Source organism: Oncorhynchus clarkii, chromosome 20, assembly GCF_045791955.1.
Source record: "Oncorhynchus clarkii lewisi isolate Uvic-CL-2024 chromosome 20, UVic_Ocla_1.0, whole genome shotgun sequence".
Lineage (NCBI taxonomy): Eukaryota > Metazoa > Chordata > Actinopteri > Salmoniformes > Salmonidae > Oncorhynchus > Oncorhynchus clarkii.
In genome coordinates, this window is record NC_092166.1 from 12656006 (window position 1) to 12678669 (window position 22664).

At 42.4% G+C, this 22664-nt stretch overlaps 1 protein-coding gene across 1 annotated transcript in view; it reads right to left on the bottom strand.

The window, feature by feature from the left end:
• Positions 1-355: 355 nt before the first annotated feature.
• Positions 356-22664, bottom strand: part of LOC139375920 (lysine-specific demethylase 4A-like) — a 35269-nt gene continuing 12960 nt past the window's right edge. Inside the window, exons 16-22 of the mRNA XM_071117885.1 lie at positions 19036-19091; positions 18348-18456; positions 13759-13947; positions 10158-10331; positions 9566-9685; positions 4427-4519; positions 356-3137 (exon numbers count right to left, since the gene is read on the bottom strand). Coding sequence (XP_070973986.1) covers positions 2997-3137; positions 4427-4519; positions 9566-9685; positions 10158-10331; positions 13759-13947; positions 18348-18456; positions 19036-19091 — 882 coding nt within the window. The 3' untranslated portion in view covers positions 356-2996. The remainder of the gene's footprint in view (positions 3138-4426; positions 4520-9565; positions 9686-10157; positions 10332-13758; positions 13948-18347; positions 18457-19035; positions 19092-22664) is intronic.

Here is a 22664-nt window from a genome sequence, read left to right on the forward strand (position 1 = left end):
AGATGGTAAAGAGAACCAGACTAGAGGACTTTAGTTTCTGATGCCATTTGTTTCAGTCTTTGCCTGACCAGGAACTACAGACAAGTCTGGCACTGTGAAATTGATGTTCCTCAACGCTGCTGAATTTTTTTCATTATTCTTGCACAACGTTCATGTTATGACCTTAAATGGGCAACTCCACCACTTTTCAACCCCATTTTCATAATCTCCAGCACATCTCTACGGCACATCTCTAAATGTCGTCAGGCAGAACACGACATCATCTAAAGTTAAAACACAGATTTGTGGTGATGGGTAGCAAGAAAAATAAACTTGCTGCGGGTTTTTAAAAAAAATCACTTTTACTCATACCCTGTGATGTCACAGAAACATTTTTATTTTTAGATGTAGATGCTGGTTTGGTGCTGGAGATGAAGTAACAGAATTGCCCTTTTAAAAGGAGAAGTTCACAATTTGACAGGTGGTTCCTTACCCTGAAAATAGTCTGTGGACCAGGATAAACTGTAATCCATGGTTCAGTTCTTTAAAAATAGCCATTGCAAACTTCAGCTACCGCAAGCAAAGAAATATGGAAGTGATGGCTTGTGAGCATGTTTAAAAAAAGATGAACAGTCCAAATCACCTTAAATCAGCTCCATTTTTGTTGGAACCTTATGTCCATAAAGAATTAAGCATGCTCCATCACTTCCATAGATTTTGGGCTAGCAGTAGCTAGTTTAATGCCTGTTTAAAGAGTTGAACCATGGATTTACAGAAGCCCATAGCCCATTTCTCACCCTGAATTTAGTCTAACATCAAATTATAACAGTTAAAGAAGTTATGACAAAACAGATTGATTCCCCTTCCTGAATTGCTATAAAATGGAACAAGTCGGACATAAGAACCTCATTTTGTGATATACACTGCTCTTTACAGACTGACCAGGTGAATGCTATGATCCCTTATTGATGTCAGTGTAGATGAAGGGGAGGAGATGGGTTAAAGAAGGATTTTTAAGCCTTGAGACATGGACAAGACAAAAAAAATGTAAGTGCCTTTGAACGGGGTATTGTAGTAAGTGCCAGGTATACCGGTTTGTGTCAAGAACTGCAATACTACTGGGTTTTTCCACGCTCAACAGTTTCCCGTGTGTATCAATAATAGTCCACCACGCAAAGGACATCAACCCAACTTGACAACTGTGGGAAGCAATGGAGTTAACATGGGCCAGTATCCCTGCTTGACACCTTAAGAGTCCATACCCGAACGAATTGAGGCAGCTCTGAGGGCAAAGGGAGGGGGGGGGGGGTGCAACTCAATATTAGGAAGATGTTCTTAATGTTTTGTATACAGTGTATCAATCTATTACAGGGTTCTCCAACTGGTAGCTCGTGGGTCAAATTTGGTCCACGGGTGAGTTTATTTGGCATTTCTGAGCAAATGTTTTTTTTTTTATCACGTTTTATTGGTGGATGATGGCTAAAAACAACCGCAAATCAGCTCCAATTTAATTTTGGACATGTTCCAAAGTATTCCCATGCATAGTAGTGACCTGATTGTATACCAAATGTAAGCAAGGTTTGATATGAGTGTTTTAGGCAGATATTATATCTGGGCTTCTTGTGGTCTACAAGTTATTTGGCCCCCTGAACATCCGCTCAAGAAAAACCTTATTCAAGTGAAGTATGTCTGACAGGATGTTTGAGATCAGGGGACAGCAAACGAGAGACAAAGCTTTTTTCCCCCAGTCAGGTCTTTACTGCAACAGTTGATGTTTACAAATGTAATGCACATGACTCCAAACGCTTCAGACAGTAGCCATGGCAACAAAACTTGAGTGAGGTGGTAAGGGTGTGTGAGTCCTCCTGAGATACTTTAAATGAGCTACATATACACAACACTACCCAAATACCAACGATTCATGTCAACAAGGAACATCGACAAAGCATGAGAAGGATAAACATTCTTCAAATGATTAGAACATTTTCCCCTGTCCAAAAAAAACCATTCTGGCATCCTTAGACCACACACCAACTAGTCTACACCTAGGCTGTAATTGACCAGGTGCACATTCAGCAGGACACAACGTTTTGGAACTTTCAGAAAGTAATAATGTAGTTGGACTTAACAGGGGGGGTTAATAAGTGCTTTTTAGCAGAATGAGTAACTTGACTAACCTCGGCATATACATACTACCAATTCAACATGGGATGGCAATAACATTTTTAAAAATGAACAATTCAAGAAACGAGAACAAATGTGCACCAAAACACCTATCCATATAAATATAAATACATCTTGGGGATTTTTGGAGATTGTAAGCGCGGTGAGCTGTGGTAAAACAGTTGTTCTCAAACTTACACAACTGACAAATGTAAACGCAATAAATCCAAAGCTTTAAAGTTGTATAGCTAAACTGAACCCAACAAGAAAACACTGGCCTTAAGGCTTGGCCTGCTAACTGAGATCTTCCTATTGTCACGGACACAATCAAACCTGCACATTCCTATTGGAGATAATATGAAGTCCATAAAATGCATTGCAAAGCATATAAAGCCCTTCAGATTTTTTGTAATCACAGTTAACAGCATGTTATTGAAAATCATATTGAATTATGGCTGGCACTGTGAAATACCATCTTTCGTGTTTTATGTAAAAATGTCAAATTAATGCTTTTGAATGGGTAAAGCTAGAGATTAGAATGCCGACTCAAGCAAGTTGTCAGATGAGAGTATGATATACTGAAATGTCCAGCATGTTCCTATCGTCATTAACGGACAGTGAAGGAAGAAGAAACAATTCACAGAAATAGGGGCGTTTCATAAAGAACCGAAACTCCCCTAAAATCCCAGCCGTGGTTTAAAAAAAAATGCCCCAGGGGCATGGAAGCCTTACACACCCAGAGAGGGAGTTTGTTCCGAATAGTACCCAGGGTTGGAGCCACTTGTCCAGGCTGTGGGTGCCCCAAAGATGCCCCCCTCTCTGGGTGTGTGGTGAGTTCATAAAGTAGAGGAGGGTTACTCCATCATAACTCTGTATAGGAGAGGCTCGATGTAGTCCTCTCTGTAACGGGAGTTGATGACTCGCTGTCTCTTGGAGCCCTGCTTAACCTCCTCCTCTGTGAAAATCCCATCGAAGCGCATGTCTGACGCCTTGGACTGAAAGAGAGAGCGAGGGAGAGACAGGCCATAAATTAGCATCCAGTTATCTAGAAGTAAAGTGCCATTAACATAGTAAACTCAGCAAAAAAATGTACTTCCCTTTTTCAGGACCCTGTCTTTCAAAGATTTAGCCAGTGCAATAAATTGCAATGTCCGTACTGTGAGACGCCCAAGACAGCGCTACAGGGAGATAGGACAGACAGCTGATCGTCCTCGCAGTGGCAGACCACGTGTAACAATACCTGCACAGGATCGGTACATCCGAACATCACACCTGCGGGACAGGTACAGGATGGCAACAACAACTGTCCGAGTTACACCAGGAATGCACAATCTCTCCATCAGTGCTCAGACTGTTCGCAATAGGCTGATAGTCTGAGCAGGCCTGTTGTAAGGCAGGTCCTCACCAGACATCACAGGCTACAGCGTCACCTATGGGCACAAACCCACCGTCGCAGGACCAGACAGGACTGGCAAAAAGTGCTCTTCACTGACGAGTCGCGGTTTTGTCTCACTGGGGGTGATGGTCGGATTATCGTCGAAGGAATGAGCGTTACACCGAGGCCTGTACTCTGGGATCGATTTGGAGGTGGTGGGTCCGTCATGGTCTGGGGCTGTGTGTCACAGCATCATCGAACTGAGCTTGTTGTCATTGCAGGCAATCTCAACGCTGTGCGTTACAGGGAAGAAATCCTCCTCCCTCATGTGGTACCCTTCATGCAGGCTCATCCTGACATGACCCTCCAGCATGACAATGCCACCAGCCATACTGCTCATTCCGTGTGTGATTTCCTGCCATCCCCCCCCCAGAAATGTCCGGGAACTTGCAAGTGTCTTGGTGGAAGAGTGGGGTAACATCTCACAGCAAGAACGGGCAAATCTGGTGCAGTCCATGAGGAGGAGATGCACTGCGGTACTTAATGCAGCTGGTGTCCACACCAGATACTGACTGTTACTTTTGATTCCCCCCCCCCCCCTTTTGTTCAGGGACACATTATTCAATTAAATGTCTGTGGAACTTGTTCAGTTTGTCTCAGTTGTTGAATCTTGTTAGATTCATACAAATATTTACACATGCTAAATTTGCTGAAAATAAACAGTTGACAGTGAGAGGACATTTCTTTTTTTTTGCTCAGTTTGTTATGAATTATGAAGAAATACATTTACATAGATTGGCATTATAAACATGGACCGAATCCAATATTCATAAAAATGCGTGATTTCATATCACCTAATCTGATATAAATCAGTTTGTATTAAAGAACATTGGGAGAGACGCGTCTCACCATTCGGGACTTGACTCGTTTGGGCAGCTCCTCGTCTAGACTGTAGACATCTTCCCTCTTGGCAGACAACGACGACCCGTCCTCAAACTCCATCTGAGTCAGCACAAAAAAACAATGACAAGTCACGCAAAAACAAGCTTCCATCCAATGTTACTTAAGAAGGTACTTCAGTCACCATATATCAAAAACACTGGTTAACTATCCATTTAACAGCACCCAAATTAGGGCCTGGAATTTGTCCTGGTCACAAGGAACAAAGTGTATGCAGCAGTATGAAGGGTAAAATATGTTAACTACAGTGGCTTGTGAAAGTTTTCAACCCCCTTGGCATGTTTCCTATTTTTTTTTTTTTTTTTTACATATCATGCCTACGACTTTAAAGATACATTTTGCAAGACAAAAACAGAACTTGAGCATACATAACTATTCACCCCCCAAAGTCAATACTTTGTAAAGCCACCTTTTTCAGCAATTACAGCTGCAGCAATTACAAGTCTCTTGGTATGTCTCTATAAGCTTGGCACATCTAGCCACTGGGATGCCCATTCTTCAAGGCAACATTTCATCATCTCCTCAAGTTGGATGGGTTACACTGGTGTACAGCAATCATTAAGTCATACCACAGATTCTCAATTGGATTGAGGTCTGGGCTTTGACTAGGCCATGCCAAGACATTTAAATGTTTCCCCTTAAACCACTTGAGTGTTGCTTTAGTAGTATGCTTAGGGTCATTGTCCTGCTGGAAGGTGAACCTCCGTCCCAGTCTCAAAACTCTGGAAGACAAACAGGTTTCCCTCAAGAAGTTCCCTGTATTTGGGCCATCCATCATTCCTTCAATTTTGACCAGTTTCCCCAGTCCCTGCCGATGAAAAACATACCCGGAGCATGATGCTGCCACCATGCTTCACTATGGGGATGGTGTTCTCTGGGTGATGAGAGGAGTTGGGTTTGCGCCAGACACAGCGTTTTCCTTGATGGCCAAAAAGCTACATTTTAGTCTCATCTAACCAGAGTACCTTCTTCCATATGTTTGGGGAGTCTCCCACATGCCTTTTGGCGAACACCAAATGTGGTTGCTTATTTCTTTCTTTACGCAATGTCTTTTTTCAAGCCACTGTTCTGTAAAGCCCAGCTCTGTTTGGTTAGCTCCTTGGTCTTCATGGTGCCGCTTGCTAGGTGGTGCCCCTTCCTTAGTGGTGTTGCAGACTCTGGGGCCTTTCAGAACAGGTGTGTATATATTCTGAGATCATGTGACACTTAAATAAAGTCCACCTGTGTGCAATCTAACTAATTATGTGACTTCTGAAGGTAACTGGTTGCACTAGATCTTATTTGGGGGCTTCATAGCAAAGGGGGTGGATACATACACTTAGGTTGGAGTCATTAACTCGTTTATCAACCACTCCACAAATGTCTTGTTAACAAACTATAGTTTTGACACTAGTAATGTTTCCAACTTATCACAATTCGAGTGGGTCAGAAGTTTACATACACTAAGTTGACTGTGCCTTTAAACAGCTTGGAAAATTCCAGAAAATGATGTCATGGCTTTAGAAGCTTCTGATAGGCTAATTGACATCATTTGAGTCAATTGGAGGTGTACCTGTGGATGTATTTCAAGGCCTACCGTCAAACTCAGTGCCTCTTTGCTTGACATCATGGGAAAATCAAAAGAAATCAGCCAAGACCTCAGAAAATAAATTACTGTAGTAAGTAATGAGTCACTGGCTTCCTAGGGCTCTTTCATACCGTCCCTAGGAGGGGTGCGTCACTTGAGTGGGTTGAGTCACTAATGTGATCTTCCTGTCTGGGTTGGCGCCCCCCCCCCCCTTGAGTTGTGCCAGAAGAGGACAGGCCACCTCACATAGCCTGGTTCCTCTCTAGGTTTCTTCCTAGGTTTTGGCCTTTCTAGGGAGTTTTTCCTAGCCACCGTGCTTCTACACCTGCATTGCTTGCTGTCTGGGGTTTTAGCCTGGGTTTCTGTACAGCACTTTGAGATATCAGCTGATGTACGAAGGGCTATATAAATAAATTTGATTTGATGTAATCCTCAAAAGGTGCACTATGCAGAAATCACAGCGACATTTCCTGGTTCTTAAAATTCTAATAGTTTGCCCCATTTCAGTTTGTGACAAAACAAGCAGTCAATGTGTAGAGAATCATTGTACCATCTAAACCACTGAACTATATTTTACATTTAAATATATATATATTTTTTTACTTTCAGCCATTTGCTTCAAATGCTTCAGGTGTACAAAACCGAAAGTAAAAGACAGAAACGAAACTTCCATAATGGGAAGCCTAGAAATAGCACACATAGAACAGATGATCTAGTGCTTCTTTGACTTGCTTTCTATGGGAATAAAATAAGTCACATTTCTATGTAAATTTAATCAGGTCACCCAAAAAGTTACATATTGTAGCTTTAAGTTTATTGTGGCGACATCTATAGTTTAGTTTAGTTTAGTTTATTTTTACAGGGACAGTGCACATTAATCAACGTTTCAGTAAAAGTGCCGGTTTTAGCCAGCCGGCTAATTTTCAACCGCAGTCCCTGGGCAGGTTATTAAAAACAATTACAATATAGACAATAGCAGCATAGGACAAGCAAGACATAGCATACAGACAGAGCAACATAGGACAAGCAAGACGTAGCATACAGACAGAGCAACATAAAACAAAAAGCAGCAAGACAAAATTCATAAAAGCAACAAAGTGTTTCCACACCTCACAAGCTACAGACAACAGACAACATGGAAAGCGGCAACACACAGCTAGGGACCATGTTCACAAATCTGATTGACCTTTAGCCATGTCTTCAAGCATTTTGTGAAAGTGTGATATAGGTGTTAAGGTATGTAGCCTAGTGGCTAAGAGTGTTGGGCCAGTAACCGAAAGGTATGTAGCCTAGCGGCTAAGAATGTTGGGCCAGTAACCGAAAGGTATGTAGCCTAGCGGCTAAGAGTGTTGGGCCAGTAACCGAAAGGTATGTAGCCTAGCGGCTCAGAGTGTTGGGCCAGTAACCGAAAGGTATGTAGCCTAGCGGCTAAGAGTGTTGGGCCAGTAACCGAAAGGTATGTAGCCTAGCGGCTAAGAGTGTTGGGCCAGTAACCGAAAGGTATGTAGCCTAGCGGCTAAGAGTGTTGGGCCAGTAACCGAAAGGTATGTAGCCTAGCGGCTCAGAGTGTTGGGCCAGTAACCGAAAGGTATGTAGCCTAGCGGCTAAGAGTGTTGGGCCAGTAACCGAAAGGTATGTAGCCTAGCGGCTAAGAGTGTTGGGCCAGTAACCGAAAGGTATGTAGCCTAGCGGCTAAGAGTGTTGGGCCAGTTACCGAAAGGTATGTAGCCTAGCGGCTAAGAGTGTTGGGCCAGTAACCGAAAGGTATGTAGCCTAGCGGCTAAGAGTGTTGGGCCAGTAACCGAAAGGTATGTAGCCTAGCGGCTCAGAGTGTTGGGCCAGTAACCGAAAGGTATGTAGCCTAGCGGCTAAGAGTGTTGGGCCAGTAACCGAAAGGTATGTAGCCTAGCGGCTAAGAGTGTTGGGCCAGTAACCGAAAGGTATGTAGCCTAGCGGCTAAGAGTGTTGGGCCAGTAACCGAAAGGTATGTAGCCTAGCGGCTCAGAGTGTTGGGCCAGTAACCGAAAGGTATGTAGCCTAGCGGCTAAGAGTGTTGGGCCAGTAACCGAAAGGTATGTAGCCTAGCGGCTAAGAGTGTTGGGCCAGTAACCGAAAGGTATGTAGCCTAGCGGCTAAGAGTGTTGGGCCAGTAACCGAAAGGTATGTAGCCTAGCGGCTCAGAGTGTTGGGCCAGTAACCGAAAGGTATGTAGCCTAGCGGCTAAGAGTGTTGGGCCAGTAACCGAAAGGTATGTAGCCTAGCGGCTAAGAGTGTTGGGCCAGTAACCGAAAGGTATGTAGCCTAGCGGCTCAGAGTGTTGGGCCAGTAACCGAAAGGTATGTAGCCTAGCGGCTAAGAGTGTTGGGCCAGTAACCGAAAGGTATGTAGCCTAGCGGCTAAGAGTGTTGGGCCAGTAACCGAAAGGTATGTAGCCTAGCGGCTAAGAGTGTTGGGCCAGTAACCGAAAGGTATGTAGCCTAGCGGCTAAGAGTGTTGGGCCAGTAACCGAAAGGTATGTAGCCTAGCGGCTAAGAGTGTTGGGCCAGTAACCGAAAGGTATGTAGCCTAGCGGCTAAGAGTGTTGGGCCAGTAACCGAAAGGTCGCTGGTTGGAATCTGAGCCAACTAGGTGAAAAAAAATGTCCTCTTGAAGAAGTCCCTTAATAACCCTTATTCCTCTTGTAAGTCGCTCTGGATAAGCTCTTCTGCTAAATTACAAAATGTCTGTTTCCTTTTAGTGTCTATAATGATGATTATCAATGGATCCGCTTAAAGTGAGCATTGGTATGGTTTCTCTTCAATTGGGTGTGCTGGGTTAAGGCAATATGTGATGCTCCAAACAAATTTTCAAACAAGTTCTCCAAACAAATTCTTAGTTCAGTAAGCTTAAATAGTATTTTCCTTTCATAGCTGTTTGGTTGCTACTGGGAGCTATTGTTCTTTATTTCGACATTTTGTCCTTTTTGTCGACTGTAACAGGCTACCAGAAAGTCGCTTTTGGAACAATTCTGAGCCACTTCTGTAAATATTCACCACACTATTTTCACTGGAGTAAACTTGTAAATAAAACCTTCATTTTACACAGTATTTTTAATCTCTGGTTGTTCTCTTGTGCTCAAACCCTCCTAAATTAGACTGACAGATCCCGTGATATCTTAAGAGTAGCTGAAACTAAAACATTTGTAGCCTATTTGGCGCGCGTACAGTTACGCCCTAAAACGTAAGCACAAATGCCAGATACAAATAATTAAAGAAAAACCTCAATGTAGTTCTTCTAGATATGAATTGCACAATAATTATACAATTACGGATTTCTGTCTTATTTTTATTCGCCCTGTCCGCCCCGCGGATATAACCGCAGGTTTACGAGTCAACCTGCGCATGACTATGGCGCACAGCCTGAACGTGGTTGAAGTGAGGAAGTTAATTTGGCCGGGGTAGGCTGTCATTGTAAATAAGACTTTGTGCTTAACTGACTTGCCTAGTTAAAATAAAGGTTAAAAAAATAAGTGAATGTGGTACCTGGTACATAAGGATGGAGTGCGATGCGACAAACTTGGCCCCGTACAGCAGATTGTCCGTCCAGCGCACCTGCACCACGTCGCCCACTGCTGGAGGGCCCAGCTTGACACAGTCCCGGTTCTGAAACCAAACAGTAGACAAGAGCCATCGTATTAGTTCAGTGAGCCACAGTTAAATACGCCAGGCCCATTAAATCAAGTCAATATAGCCCACAGCACGACTGGATTGATTTGTTTCCACTTTTTAGGATTGGTCAATTTCTATGACCAATACTACCACTGTGTTTGCCATACCACTGAATACCACGCCTTGCACTGATAAAAGCAGACAGATCTATTGACACTGCTGCATTAGGGCTCCTCATTGTAATACAACATTTAGAAAGGAAATGTTTCCAGCAAAACTTAGTTTCATTTGTTGCCACAGTGATTAGTTTGTTTAGAATATATTTAAATGTCAATACAACTGCATTGTCTATTTGTTACAGCAAACAACATAGATGTGTCTCCTGATGTTTCTCAACACCCCCAGATAGAGCTTCAGAACTTGTGGCTGTCGCATGCATCCAACGATAAAGGTATAGTCTCCTCACCTCGATGTCCTCGGGGAAGAGGTTGTCACTGTAGGAGCCGTCGTCGAAGACGACCTCGTAGAAGGTGGCGGTGGTCAGCAGCTCCAGCACCTCACACTGGTAGTAGCGCCCATTTTTATGCTTACAGATAACCTGCTGGCCGACCTCAAGCTCTTGCATGGCCGCCTTATTACGCTAGGAGGACATGAGGTCAAAGATCAAACACTCCATATAGCACCATGAACAGATGACCATAAAGACCAGACACTGTTAAACAAATATGACATTTGGTAATTGGAAACAAAAGTGAAGGAATGTGGACCTGTAACAGCTACTCCTTTGTTATCTAATAATTTCTTATTTTAAGAGCCATACATTTAGATAAATAAAATATAATATTTAGTATGTGGACACTTGCTCGTCGAACATCTCACTCCAAAATCATGGGTATTAATATGGATTTGGTCCCCCCCTTTGTCGCTATAACAGCCTCCACTCTTCTGGGAAGGCTTTGCACTAGATGTTGGAACATTGCTGCAGGGACTTTCCATTCAGCCACAAGAGCATTAGTGAGGTTGGGCACTGATGTTGGGCGATTAGCCCTGGCTCGCAGTCGGCATTCCAATTAATCCCAAAGGTGTCTGAAGGGGTTGAGGTTAGGGCTCAGGTCATTCAAGTTCTTCCACACCAATCTTGACAAAACATTTCTGTATTGAAGTCACTTTGTGCACAGGAGATAGTGTCATTCTGAAACAGGAAACAGCCTTCCCCAAACTGTTGCCACAAAGTTGAAAGCACAGAATCATCTAGAATGTCACTATGCTGTAGCATTAAGATTTCCCTTCACTGGAAGTAAGGAGCCTAGCCCGAACCATGAAACACAGCCACAGACCATCATTTACAGGTAGCGTTCTTCTGGCATCCGCAAAACCCAGATTCGTCTGTTGAACTGCCAGATGGAGAAGCGTGATTCATCACTCCAGAGAACTCGTTTCCCCTGCTCCAGAGTCCAATGGCAGCGAGCTTTACGCCACTCCAGCCGACGCTTGGCATTGCCATTGGAGATCTTAGGCTTGTGTGCAGCTGCTCGACCATGGAAACCCATTTCATGAAGCTCCCGATGAACAGTTCTTGTGCCAACATTGCTTCCAGAAGCAGGTTGGAGCTCGGTAGTGAGTGTTGTAACCGAGGACAGACGATTTGTTCACGCTTCAGCACTCGGCGGTCCCGCTCTGTGAGTTTGTGTTGCCTACCACTTCGCAGCTTAGATGTCGTTGCTCCTAGACATTTCCACTTCACAATAACAGCACTTATAGTTGACCGGGGCAGCTCTAGCAGGGCAGACATTTGATGAACTGACTTGTTGCAAAGGTGCCATCCTATGACGGCGCCACGTTGAAAGTCACTCAACTCTTCAGTAAGGCCATTCAACTCCCAATGTTTGTCTATGGAGATTGCATGGCTGTGTGCTCGATTTTACACCCGTCAGCAAATCACTTAGATATTGTGGGTTACTGTGTGTTAATAAAGCTGAAAAAAAAGTCTGATTTGATGCGTTTTCATTTCAGGCTGTAAGGCAACAAAAGGTGAACCATTTTAAAAGGGTTGGTGCCTTGCTATCCCCACTGTGTGCTTTTGAACTCAGCTAAAGTATTAAGAACCAGACAATGCATGAGCCCTCGGTTAACTCAGTTTAGAAATAAAATCTTGCTTGGCTGCCTTATTACGCTGGGAGATTAAAGAGTTAGCCTACAATTATTATACCACTCAATAAAGCACCATTAACAGATGACCATAAAGATAACACACAGCATATACTTCCAATTGATGTATTACATTTGGTAAGAGGAAATAAATGCAAACTAAGAGGATTCATAAAAGCTATTTCAGTAGTGGCGAATTGTTCTGGTCACGTGAGACATCTAACAGCTTATTTTAAAGTTCATTCAGCAGAGGTATTTAAATCTAGACAATGCATACACCAGAGAAGATTCATTTGCATTTCACTGAACATTCATTCGGTCTCCGCATGTCTTCGGTTCAACTATAACATAACTTCCCCTCCCCAACTAGCTAATTAAAGCACTGAGCTTCGACAGAAGCCAGAGAGAGCCTGCAGCACGTTCGAGGACATATTGTGCAGCCTGCGGCACTGACTGACTACATCAGAGACAACCTGTAGAGCTGAAGCGTTGATCTTCCCTCTGTTCCAACCGTTGACAATTACAGGAGTATTAGTACAAAAGAAACAATCTGTCTGGAACATGCAACCGTTTATAGATACAGCTTTTTTATATAGTACTCATACACACATTGTGATGTCTGTATAATGTTTGGGAATCAGAATGTGTTGTCTGTATAATGTTTGGGAATCAGAATGTGTTGTCTGTATAATGTTTGGGAATCACAATGTGTTGTCTGTATAATGTTTGGGAATCAGAATGTGCTGTCTGTATGTTTGGGAATCAGAATGTGTTGTCTGTATACTATGTTATGTGGAGGATTGACATTTGGAACCTGACTTGCCTTTCGTATTGCCCCCGAGGAGAAAAATCCAGTTGAATACAGTGTGGAGCAGAAGGGCCATAGATCATAGGGTGCCAAACTCATTCCACGAAGAGCCACGTATCTGCCGGTTTTTGGTTTTTCCCTTTCAATTAAGACCAAGACAACCAGGTAATTAATCAAGTGTAAGGGTGGAGCGAAAACCCGCAGACACTCGGCTCTCTGTGGAATAAATTGGACACGTGCTGTAGATGATTCAACCAATGGCCTACACCAGTGTCTCCAGCTCCAGTCCCTCAACAGCACACATTGCGTGGTAGCCCCAGACACTCACCTGATTCAACTCATTTAGGGCCTGATGATTAGTTGACAAGTTGAATAATAATATATGCCTTTTAGCAGAGTTTTACAAAAAGGGACTTAGTCATGTGCCAGACGCCCACACGCTGCCAAAAAATGTCTGCTGTTAGGGGTACTCGAGGACTGGAGTTGGGAAACACTGGCCTAGGCTACATAGCTGTATACAAAGACAAGAAATCAAAATCCGAGCCAAGAATGCTTGACAGGCTAACCCACAACAGTAACTCTACACCAGGGGAGAGTATGTCATTGATTGAATCTGCAACATGTTCTGACTTGCTGACACAATGCTCACAACAGGAATCAGGACAAAGAGTAAATGTGATCTTTCATCATGTCGCATGACAAATTATCTGTACGTGCTTGGGCTTGCCAGTTCTCACTCTAGGGGAAGGGAGGCAATGTTCCTATGGCCACATGGTCTCTGGTTTTGTATTCTCTGGTTTCTGTTGCTGCTCTACATTTGATTAGGGAAGCATGATTTGACCTGTTTCACCTAGTCTAGCGTCAAACTGGATTCCAACCTGACAACTAAGATACATGTCATGTCTGCTACACAAATAATATCTATTAACCAATTGATGGTGGCGGCAATAACAAAAGCCAAGAAATTAAATGCCTGTAAACCTATGTGCAGGATTTATTTCAATAAAAATAGTTGCTCTTTGGGACAAAAAGAGTCAGAAGACACTTCTGACCATTTACAAACGTGATGCAATTCTTCCCTGAACCAAAGCCCCACCCCAGTAGAAGCTACCTCTGGTAGGACGGGTGACTTGTGCCTGTAGCAGGTGACGTGGACGATGAAGGGCCAGTCATCAGGCTGCATGAGCTGGCCAGCCGCCTGGGCGCAGGTGGGGTGGAAGGCAGTGGTGCAGCGGCCATGGGAACACTGAACACAGCAGCCAACATCCCTCTTCACCCGTCGCTTACAGTAGAAACACTTCTGCGGGGGGGGGGGGGGGGGGGCAGTACAGTGGGAGTTGAAAAGGTTGTAGGGAAGAGGCAGTGACAAGAAAGAGGGGGAGATGAGAATAAGGGGGAGGGGGGGAAGTAGAGGAGGAGGAGGAGGAGAGGGCCAGATGGAAGGTGGGATAAAGGGAAAGAAACAGGGGGGGGGGGGCATATAGGATATTACGTTTCCTTTCTCACCGTTTCAAGCTCCCAGATGACACATTGTCTGTTGTTCCCAGTTTAGAATAGGACTCCAATAAATACATACAGTCCACTTCCTCACTGTAGACCAAACTGGACAAACAAAGCAATCACACTGAAGTGGTCTGAGTCAGAGTAAGAAGTAACAGCCATGAAAACAGACTGACCCACCAACATGAAGCCTTGGAGAAGCTCCATATGAGGCACTGTTCATGGTTGCTGAGGGGAAGCCTTGGCTGGAGGAAGCTCCTTTTGATAAGCCTATTTGGCTCATTTCATATGAGCAGGGAGTGACGGACTCCGTTGAAGGCCCATATGACGAATTATTAAGTTCATTTCGTGAACTGAATGGGAGTGAAGGACCTTTGGTGAAGCTCCATATGACACACTTTTGTTTGTTTCATATTCAGGGATGGCAGGTAGCCTAGTGGTTACAGCGTTGGGCCAGTAACCGAAAGGTTGCTGGTTCGAATCCCCGAGCCGACAAGGTAAAAATCTGTCGTTCTGCCCCTGAACAACCCACTGTTCCCCGGTAGGCCGTTATTGTAAATAAGAATTTGTTCTTAACTGACTTGCCTTGTTAAATAAAGGTTACAGGATAGTGAAATTGCATGCATGAGCAGCCTATGTGTGGCTTTGTTCACATCAGGGCAGGAGTCAACGACCTCGGTGGAATGGCACATGATTAGACACAGTATTGATGTCAGACTGAAAGACCAAGGACACGGACCTTGTTGATTCTCTCTGGTGTTTACCAGAGTGGCTGTGGGATCAGGATATCAGGGCCGGCTTAGAGGAAGCAGTAGAGAACGTATGAGAAAACATGAATGGCTGCAGTATAGCCATTAACATTGATGATGATTAGGAGCATGTCCACAACTGTTCGAACTGTTCGAAATGTTGGGGTCACTTGGAAAAGCTAATTATTTATTTTTTGTCCATTAAAATAACATCAAATTGATCAGAAATACAGTGTAGACATTGATAATGTTGTAAATGACTATTGTAGCTGGAAACGGCTGATTTTTAATTGAACAAGAATAGACTGACGAGTTTCAGAAGAAAGTTCTTTATTTCAGGCCATTTTAAGCTTGTAATCGAACCCACAAACGCTGATGCTCCAGATACTCAACAAGTCTAAAGAAGGCCAGTTTTGTTGCTTCTTTAAATCAGCACAACAGTTTTCAGCTGTGCTAACATATTTGCAAAATGGTTTTCTAATGATCAATTAGCCTTTTAAAATGATAAACTTGGATTAGCTAACACACTGTGCCATTGGAACACAGGAGTGATGGTTGCTGATCATGGGCCTCTGTACGCCTATGTAGATATTCCTCTTTTTTTTGTTTGTATCTGCAGTTTCCAGCTACAAGGGTCATTTACAACATGAACAATGTCTACACTGTATTTCTGAACAATTTGATGTTATTCTAATGGAGAAAAAAAGTGTTTTTCTTTCAAAAACAAGGACATTTCTAAGTGACCCCAAACTTTTGAACGGGTGTGTACTTGTCTATTAATGTTCTGTATTATGTCATGTTTCATGTGGACCCAAGGAAGAGTAGCTGTTGCTTTAGCAGTAGCTAATGGGGGTCCTAATAAAATACAAAATTATCAAATGGCACCAGCATAGGCAAATATTTATATGGAAAATGTAACTACAGTGCCTTGCGAAAGTATTCGGCCCCCTTGAACTTTGCGACCTTTTGACACATTTCAGGCTTCAAACATAAAGATATAAAACTGTATTTTTTTGTGAAGAATCAACAACAAGTGGGACACAATCATGAAGTGGAACGACATTTATTGGATATTTCAAACTTTTTTAACAAATCAAAAACTGAAAAATTTTGCGTGCAAAATTATTCAGCCCCTTTAAGTTAATACTTTGTAGCGCCACCTTTTGCTGCGATTACAGCTGTAAGTCGCTTGGGGTATGTCTCTATCAGTTTTGCACATCGAGAGACTGAAATGTTTTCCCATTCCTCCTTGCAAAACAGCTTGAGCTCAGTGAAGTTGGATGGAGAGCATTTGTGAACAGCAGTTTTCAGTTCTTTCCACAGATTCTCGATTGGATTCAGGTCTGGACTTTGACTTGGCCATTCTAACACCTGGATATGTTCATTTTTGAACCATTCCATTGTAGATTTTGCTTTATGTTTTGGATCATTGTCTTGTTGGAAGACAAATCTCCGTCCCAGTCTCAGGTCTTTTGCAGACTCCATCAGGTTTTCTTCCAGAATGGTCCTGTATTTGGCTCCATCCATCATCCCATCAATTTTAACCATCTTCCCTGTCCCTGCTGAAGAAAAGCAGGCCCAAACCATGATGCTGCCACCACCATGTTTGACAGTAGGGATGGTGTGTTCAGCTGTGTTGCTTTTACGCCAAAAATATCAATTTTGGTTTAATCTGACCAGAGCACCTTCTTCAACATGTTTGGTGTGTCTCCCAGGTGGCTTGTGGCAAACTTTAAACAACACTTTTTATGGATATCTTTAAGAAATGGCTTTCTTCTTGCCACTCTTCCATAAAGGCCAGATTGGTGCAATATACGACTGATTGTTGTCCTATGGACAGAGTCTCCCACCTCAGCTGTAGATCTCTGCAGTTCATCCAGAGTGATCATGGGCCTCTTGGCTGCATCTCTGATCAGTCTTCTCCTTGTATGAGCTGAAAGTTTAGAGGGACGGCCAGGTCTTGGTAGATTTGCAGTGGTCTGATACTCCTTCCATTTCAATATTATCGCTTGCACAGTGCTCCTTGGGATGTTTAAAGCTTGGGAAATCTTTTTGTATCCAAATCCGGCTTTAAACTTCTTCACAACAGTATCTCGGACCTGCCTGGTGTGTTCCTTGTTCTTCATGATGCTCTCTGCGCTTTTAACGGACCTCTGAGACTATCACAGTGCAGGTGCATTTATACGGAGACTTGATTACACACAGGTGGATTGTATTTATCATCATTAGTCATTTAGGTCAACATTGGATCATTCAGAGATCCTCACTGAACTTCTGGAGAGAGTTTGCTGCACTGAAAGTAAAGGGGCTGAATAATTTTGCACGCCCAATTTTTCAGTTTTTGATTTGTTAAAAAAGATTGAAATATCCAATAAATGTCGTTCCACTTCATGATTGTGTCCCACTTGTTGTTGATTCTTCACAAAAAAATACAGTTTTATATCTTTATGTTTGAAGCCTGAAATGTGGCAAAAGGTCGCAAAGTTCAAGGGGGCCGAATACTTTCGCAAGGCACTGTATACCCATCATTTGGAAAACAGTTAGTCCTAAACTCAAATGACAAAAATCTATAGGGAACTTGAATTCTGTATCGCTCAGCAGTTGAGAAAACCACTGTTAAACGACAACCATGAAAATTAAATGACAGGAAGTCGATACACAGAAGCAGGCCCTAAAATAACTTTTCTCCTCACCAGCCACTGTGGAAGGTAGATTTAAAAAAAATCTCCCATGACTCAGTGTTTACCAACCAAAATATAGTTTTTTAGCTCAATTTAAACCAACATAACACACAACAGATGAGCATGCTTTGTAATGTTTCTAAAACAAATGTATTACTAGTAAGTAGCAATGTAGTATATTGTTTAATAAAACATTTTATGACCCGTCTTTTAACCAAAATATCATAGATGAGACAAATGTTCACCTGCCCCTTTAAGGGCCAGATGTTAGTGTGATAAGGTGAGTCCAGTCATGTCAGTGCCTGTGAGATTGAATCTGACTAGTAGAAGCGTCGTCTTTCCTCACAAATGAAACTCAAACATAGAAAAACAACCTAGCTTGTGAACAGAACAAACATAAATAGCCAAGAAACACAATAATAAATTCTCACTTTTGTTATACCCCCAGCCAGGCAGTGTTGCAGCGCGAGGTGGAATAGTCTATATAGGATTCATAGTTCTTTGACTTTGTGCAATAAAATTTACCAGCTATGAAACAAAACAGCAGAAATACTTTGAAAACCCCCCCAGCTAATACAGCATTTATTTTACTATAAATGTGATCATCCTTGACTATTTTTATTCACAAATGCGAGTGAAATGCTCACACTGTGGAGCCCAGACCACACTGTTGAAATAGACATCTTAATGCAATGCAAAATCTGAACACATTTTAGGCACAGAAGTAGTGTTGTGGCCCTGACTGTGACCATTGAGGAACAGTAGCTCACCAGCTGGAACCTGGCCAGAGGGATGTAACTGAGGTCCACGGGACTGCGGTCGGCGATGTTCACGAAGCGCGCCTCCAGGACCACGAGCGAACACAGCACGTGCACCCACCTGTGTGTGTCACAGCAAACAGATCGGCACAATAAACAGACTATAGTATAGGTGTGTGACACACCAGGGGAAAGTTTCCACTGAGCCTTCATTCCCAATTCAAGGAAATTACAACATGATGTTATTTATAACTAACATGGACAAAAACTATATTTTTTTTAAGGGTGGGCTATATTAAACATTTCTTTTGTTAATATACAAAAATGTTAGGATCACATGTAGCCTAGACAAAAACAAGTTTCCATTATATATATATCGCTATGCTATAGAGGACATCATCCTTCAATATATAATAGAATCTTACTGTAGACTAGCACAGGCTCCTCACTGTCACAAGCCATTACAGAGACTTGACAGAGAAGGCTAGCTTGGACTACAGGCATTCCCTGCCTTTTTCATTGACTGAAGTGTCCTAGATTCAGCGGGGAGGGTAAAGTGTGACCACTGGCTACAGACTGGGGATCCTAATAAAACACCAGACTAGAGTGGTTGTGGCGTCGGTGTAACAAAATGTATTTAGCCTAGAGCTTGAGGCCTCCATTAAATTGGTAACTCCTCAAATTGCTGTACTATACTCACTTGTCGTTGTTGGCTCTCTGTAGAGCTCCCCCTCGCAGTGAACACAGGCAGCAGTCCTAAGGGAGCAAAAGATGCACACAGATGACCTCTGACCTAGTGTTTAACATCACATTTTGGATAGTTAATGTTATAGTCCTTTATGTGGTATGTACAGCTGAAGTCGGAAGTTTACAGACACCTTAACCAAATACATTTAAACTCAGTTTTTCACAATTCCTGACATTTAATCCTAGTAAAAATTCCTGTCTTTGGTTAGTTAGGATCACCACTTTATTTTAAGAATGTGAAATGTCAGAATAATAGTAGAGTGAATTATTTATTTCAGCTTTTATTTCTTTCATCACATTCCCAGTGGGTCAGAAGTTTATATACACACAATTAGTATTTGGTAGCATTGCCTTTAAATTGTTTAACTTGGGTCAAACGTTTCAGGTAGCCTTCCACAAGCTTCCCACAATAAGGTGGGTGAATTTTGGCCCATTCCTCCTGACAGAGCTGATGTAACGGAGTCAGGTTTGTAGGCATCCTTGCTCACACACACACACGGTTTCAGTTCTACCCACACATTTTCTATGGGATTGAGGTCAGGCCTTTGTGATGGCCACTCCAATACCTTGACTTGTCCACTTGGAAGACCCATTTGCGACCAAACTTTAACTTCCTGACTGATGTTTTGAGATGTTGCTTCAATATAGCCACAGAATTTCCCTTCCTCATGATGTTATCTGTTTTGTGAAGTGCACCAGTCCCTCCTGCAGCAAAGTACCCCCACTACATGATGCTGCCACCTCAGTGCTTCACAGTTGGGATGGTGTCCTTCGGCTTGCAAGCCTCCCCCTTTTTCCTCCAAAGATAACGATGGTCATTATGGCCAAACGGTTCTATTTTTGTTTCATCAGACCAGAGGACATTTCTCCAAAAACTACCATCTTTGTCCCCAAGTGCAGTTACAAACCGTAGTCTGGCTTTTTATGGAGTTTCTGGAGCAGTGGCCTCTTCCTTGCTGAGCGGCCTTTCAGGTTATGTCGATATAGGACTCGTTTTACTGTGGATATAGATACTTTTGTACCTGTTTCCTCCAGCATCTTCACAAGGGCCTTTGCTGTTGTTCTGGGACTGATGTGCACTTTTCGCACCAAAGTATGTTCATCTCTAGAAGACAACACGTCTCCTTCCTGAGCGGTATGATGGCTGTGTGGTCCCATGGTGTTTATATTTGCGTACTATTGTTTGTACAGATGAACGTTTGGAAATTTCTCCCAAGGATGAACCAGACTTGTGGAGGTCTACCATTTATTTTCTGAGGTCTTGGCTGATTTATTTTGATTTTCCTATGATGTCAAGCAAAGAGGCACTGAGTATGGAAGTAGGCCTTGAAATACATCCACAGGTACACCTCCAATTGACTCAAATGATGTCAACTAGCCTATCAGAAGCTTCTAAAGCCATGACATCATTTTCTGGAATTTTCCAAGCTGTTTTAAAGGCACATTCAACGTAGTGTATGTAAACTTCTGACCCACTGGAATTGTGATACAGTGAATTATAAGTGAAATAATTTGTCTGTAAACAATTGTTGGAAAATGTACTTGTGTCATGCACAAAGTAGATGTCCTAACCGACTTGACAAAACTATAGTTTGTGGTTGAAAATTTTGTTTTAATGACTCCAACCTAAGTGTATGTAAACTTCCGACTTCAACTGTATACAGTAAATGACATAGTAAAATGGTAATTATAGTATTTTATGTTATTGGTAATCATTAAAACATACCCAGTTCTTGCCACTTGGTGCCAGTGAATTAATAAATGATGTAGTTCCATCCTTGAGCTGTTCTTGTTTATCAATGTTCTGTATTATGTCATGTTTCATGTTTTCTGTGGACCCCAGGAAGGGTAGCTGCTGCTTTCGCAACAGCTAATGGAGATCCTAATAAAATACCAAATACTAACCGACTTTAATAAATAGAACATTCAGTTAATGAATTTATGTGAAACTTTTCTCCACGTTGTCTGTGGCAATGCCCTTCACAAAGACAGCTGGCCAGAGTACTGCGACTTACATTCCTTGTTGGGCTGCCTGGCAGTGGGTTTTCCAGAATCTTGTAATGGGTAACTCTTGTGGACGTAGGACGTTAAGCTAACTCTGGTCAATCAGTAACTTTACAGTTAGTGGCGGGGGTAAGCCAGACATGTGCATGTCCACAAGTAAGAGCTATGGCAATTTATTATACCTTTATTTCAACAAGGAACACAGGTACAATGATTAACGGCAATAATTTGCCGTTGTGCATGGTTTATAATTAACTTAGTTGGACTGCACATAATCACTGATCTACAAATCACCTTGCATCCCAAATAATTACTGAAGTGATAAAGTTCAGCGATTCTGATCAAACACACTGGGTACCACAGAGAGTTAAAAGCAGGAATGTTCATGACCGTTCCCTTAGACAACACTGTCATCTAGTGGATAAATTTGGTTATATCAAGTTGCGAGGCCATCAAAAAGAGACATATTTCACAGCTTGACAGGTAGCAGTATTCGGAGGGAGAAATTAATTTCACTAAAATAGTGTGAGAGACTCGGTACAGGACAGGACTTGAACTATCCTCTGTTGTGGTGCTCAGCAGAGGAATTATGTAACGGTTTGTTACTCTGTATTTTGCAATTCAAAACTCTGGCTTCTGTCCAAGTCATCCCAGAGGGAAAACAGAGTCATTGAGAAATAACTGGAGAAGGTGCTAGCTACAGTCATTTTCATTTTCAGACAATATTGGTTCTAATCTTACAGAAGTGTATTGTTTGTTGAACATGAATCCTCCACTTTCTTCAAGGCTTAATTCCAGGATTAACATCCACATATGTATACGTATGGCTCTGCTATTATCTACAGTGCCTTCAGAAAGTATTCACACCCTTCAACTTTCCTCATTTTGTTGGGTTATAAACTGGGATTAAAATGGATTTGATTGTCATTTTTTGTCAACGATTGACAAAATACTCTAATGTCGAAGTGGAAGAAAAATGTTTATATTTGTAAAAAAAAAAAAATTATGAGAATTAAAACACTATCTCTTGATTAGATAAGTATTCATCCCCGAGTCAATACATGTTAGAATCACCTTTGGCAGTGATTACAGTTGTTTGTCCTTCTGCGTCTCTAAGTCTCTAAGAGCTTTCCCCAGCTGGATTGTGCAACATTTGCCCATTATTCTTTACAAATTTCTTCAAGCTCTGTCAAATTGGTTGCTGACCATTACCAGACAACCAGTTTCAGGTTTTCAAGCAGATTTAAGTCAAAAGTAACTCAACCACTCAGGAAAATCACTGTGTTCTTGGTAAGCAACTCCAGTGTAGATTTGGCCTTGTGTTTTAGGTTATTGTCCTGCTGAAAGGTGAATTCATCTCCCAGTGTCTGGTGCAAAGCAGACTGAAGCAGATTTTCCTCTAGGATTTTGCCTGTGCTTAGCTCCATTTCTTTTATTTTTTATCCTGAAAAACTCCCCAGTCCTTAATGATTACAAGCATACCCATAACATGATGCAGTATGCTTGAAAAAATTTAGTGGTACTCAGTAATGTGTTATATTGGATTTGCTCCAAATTGAACACTTTGTATTCAGAGCA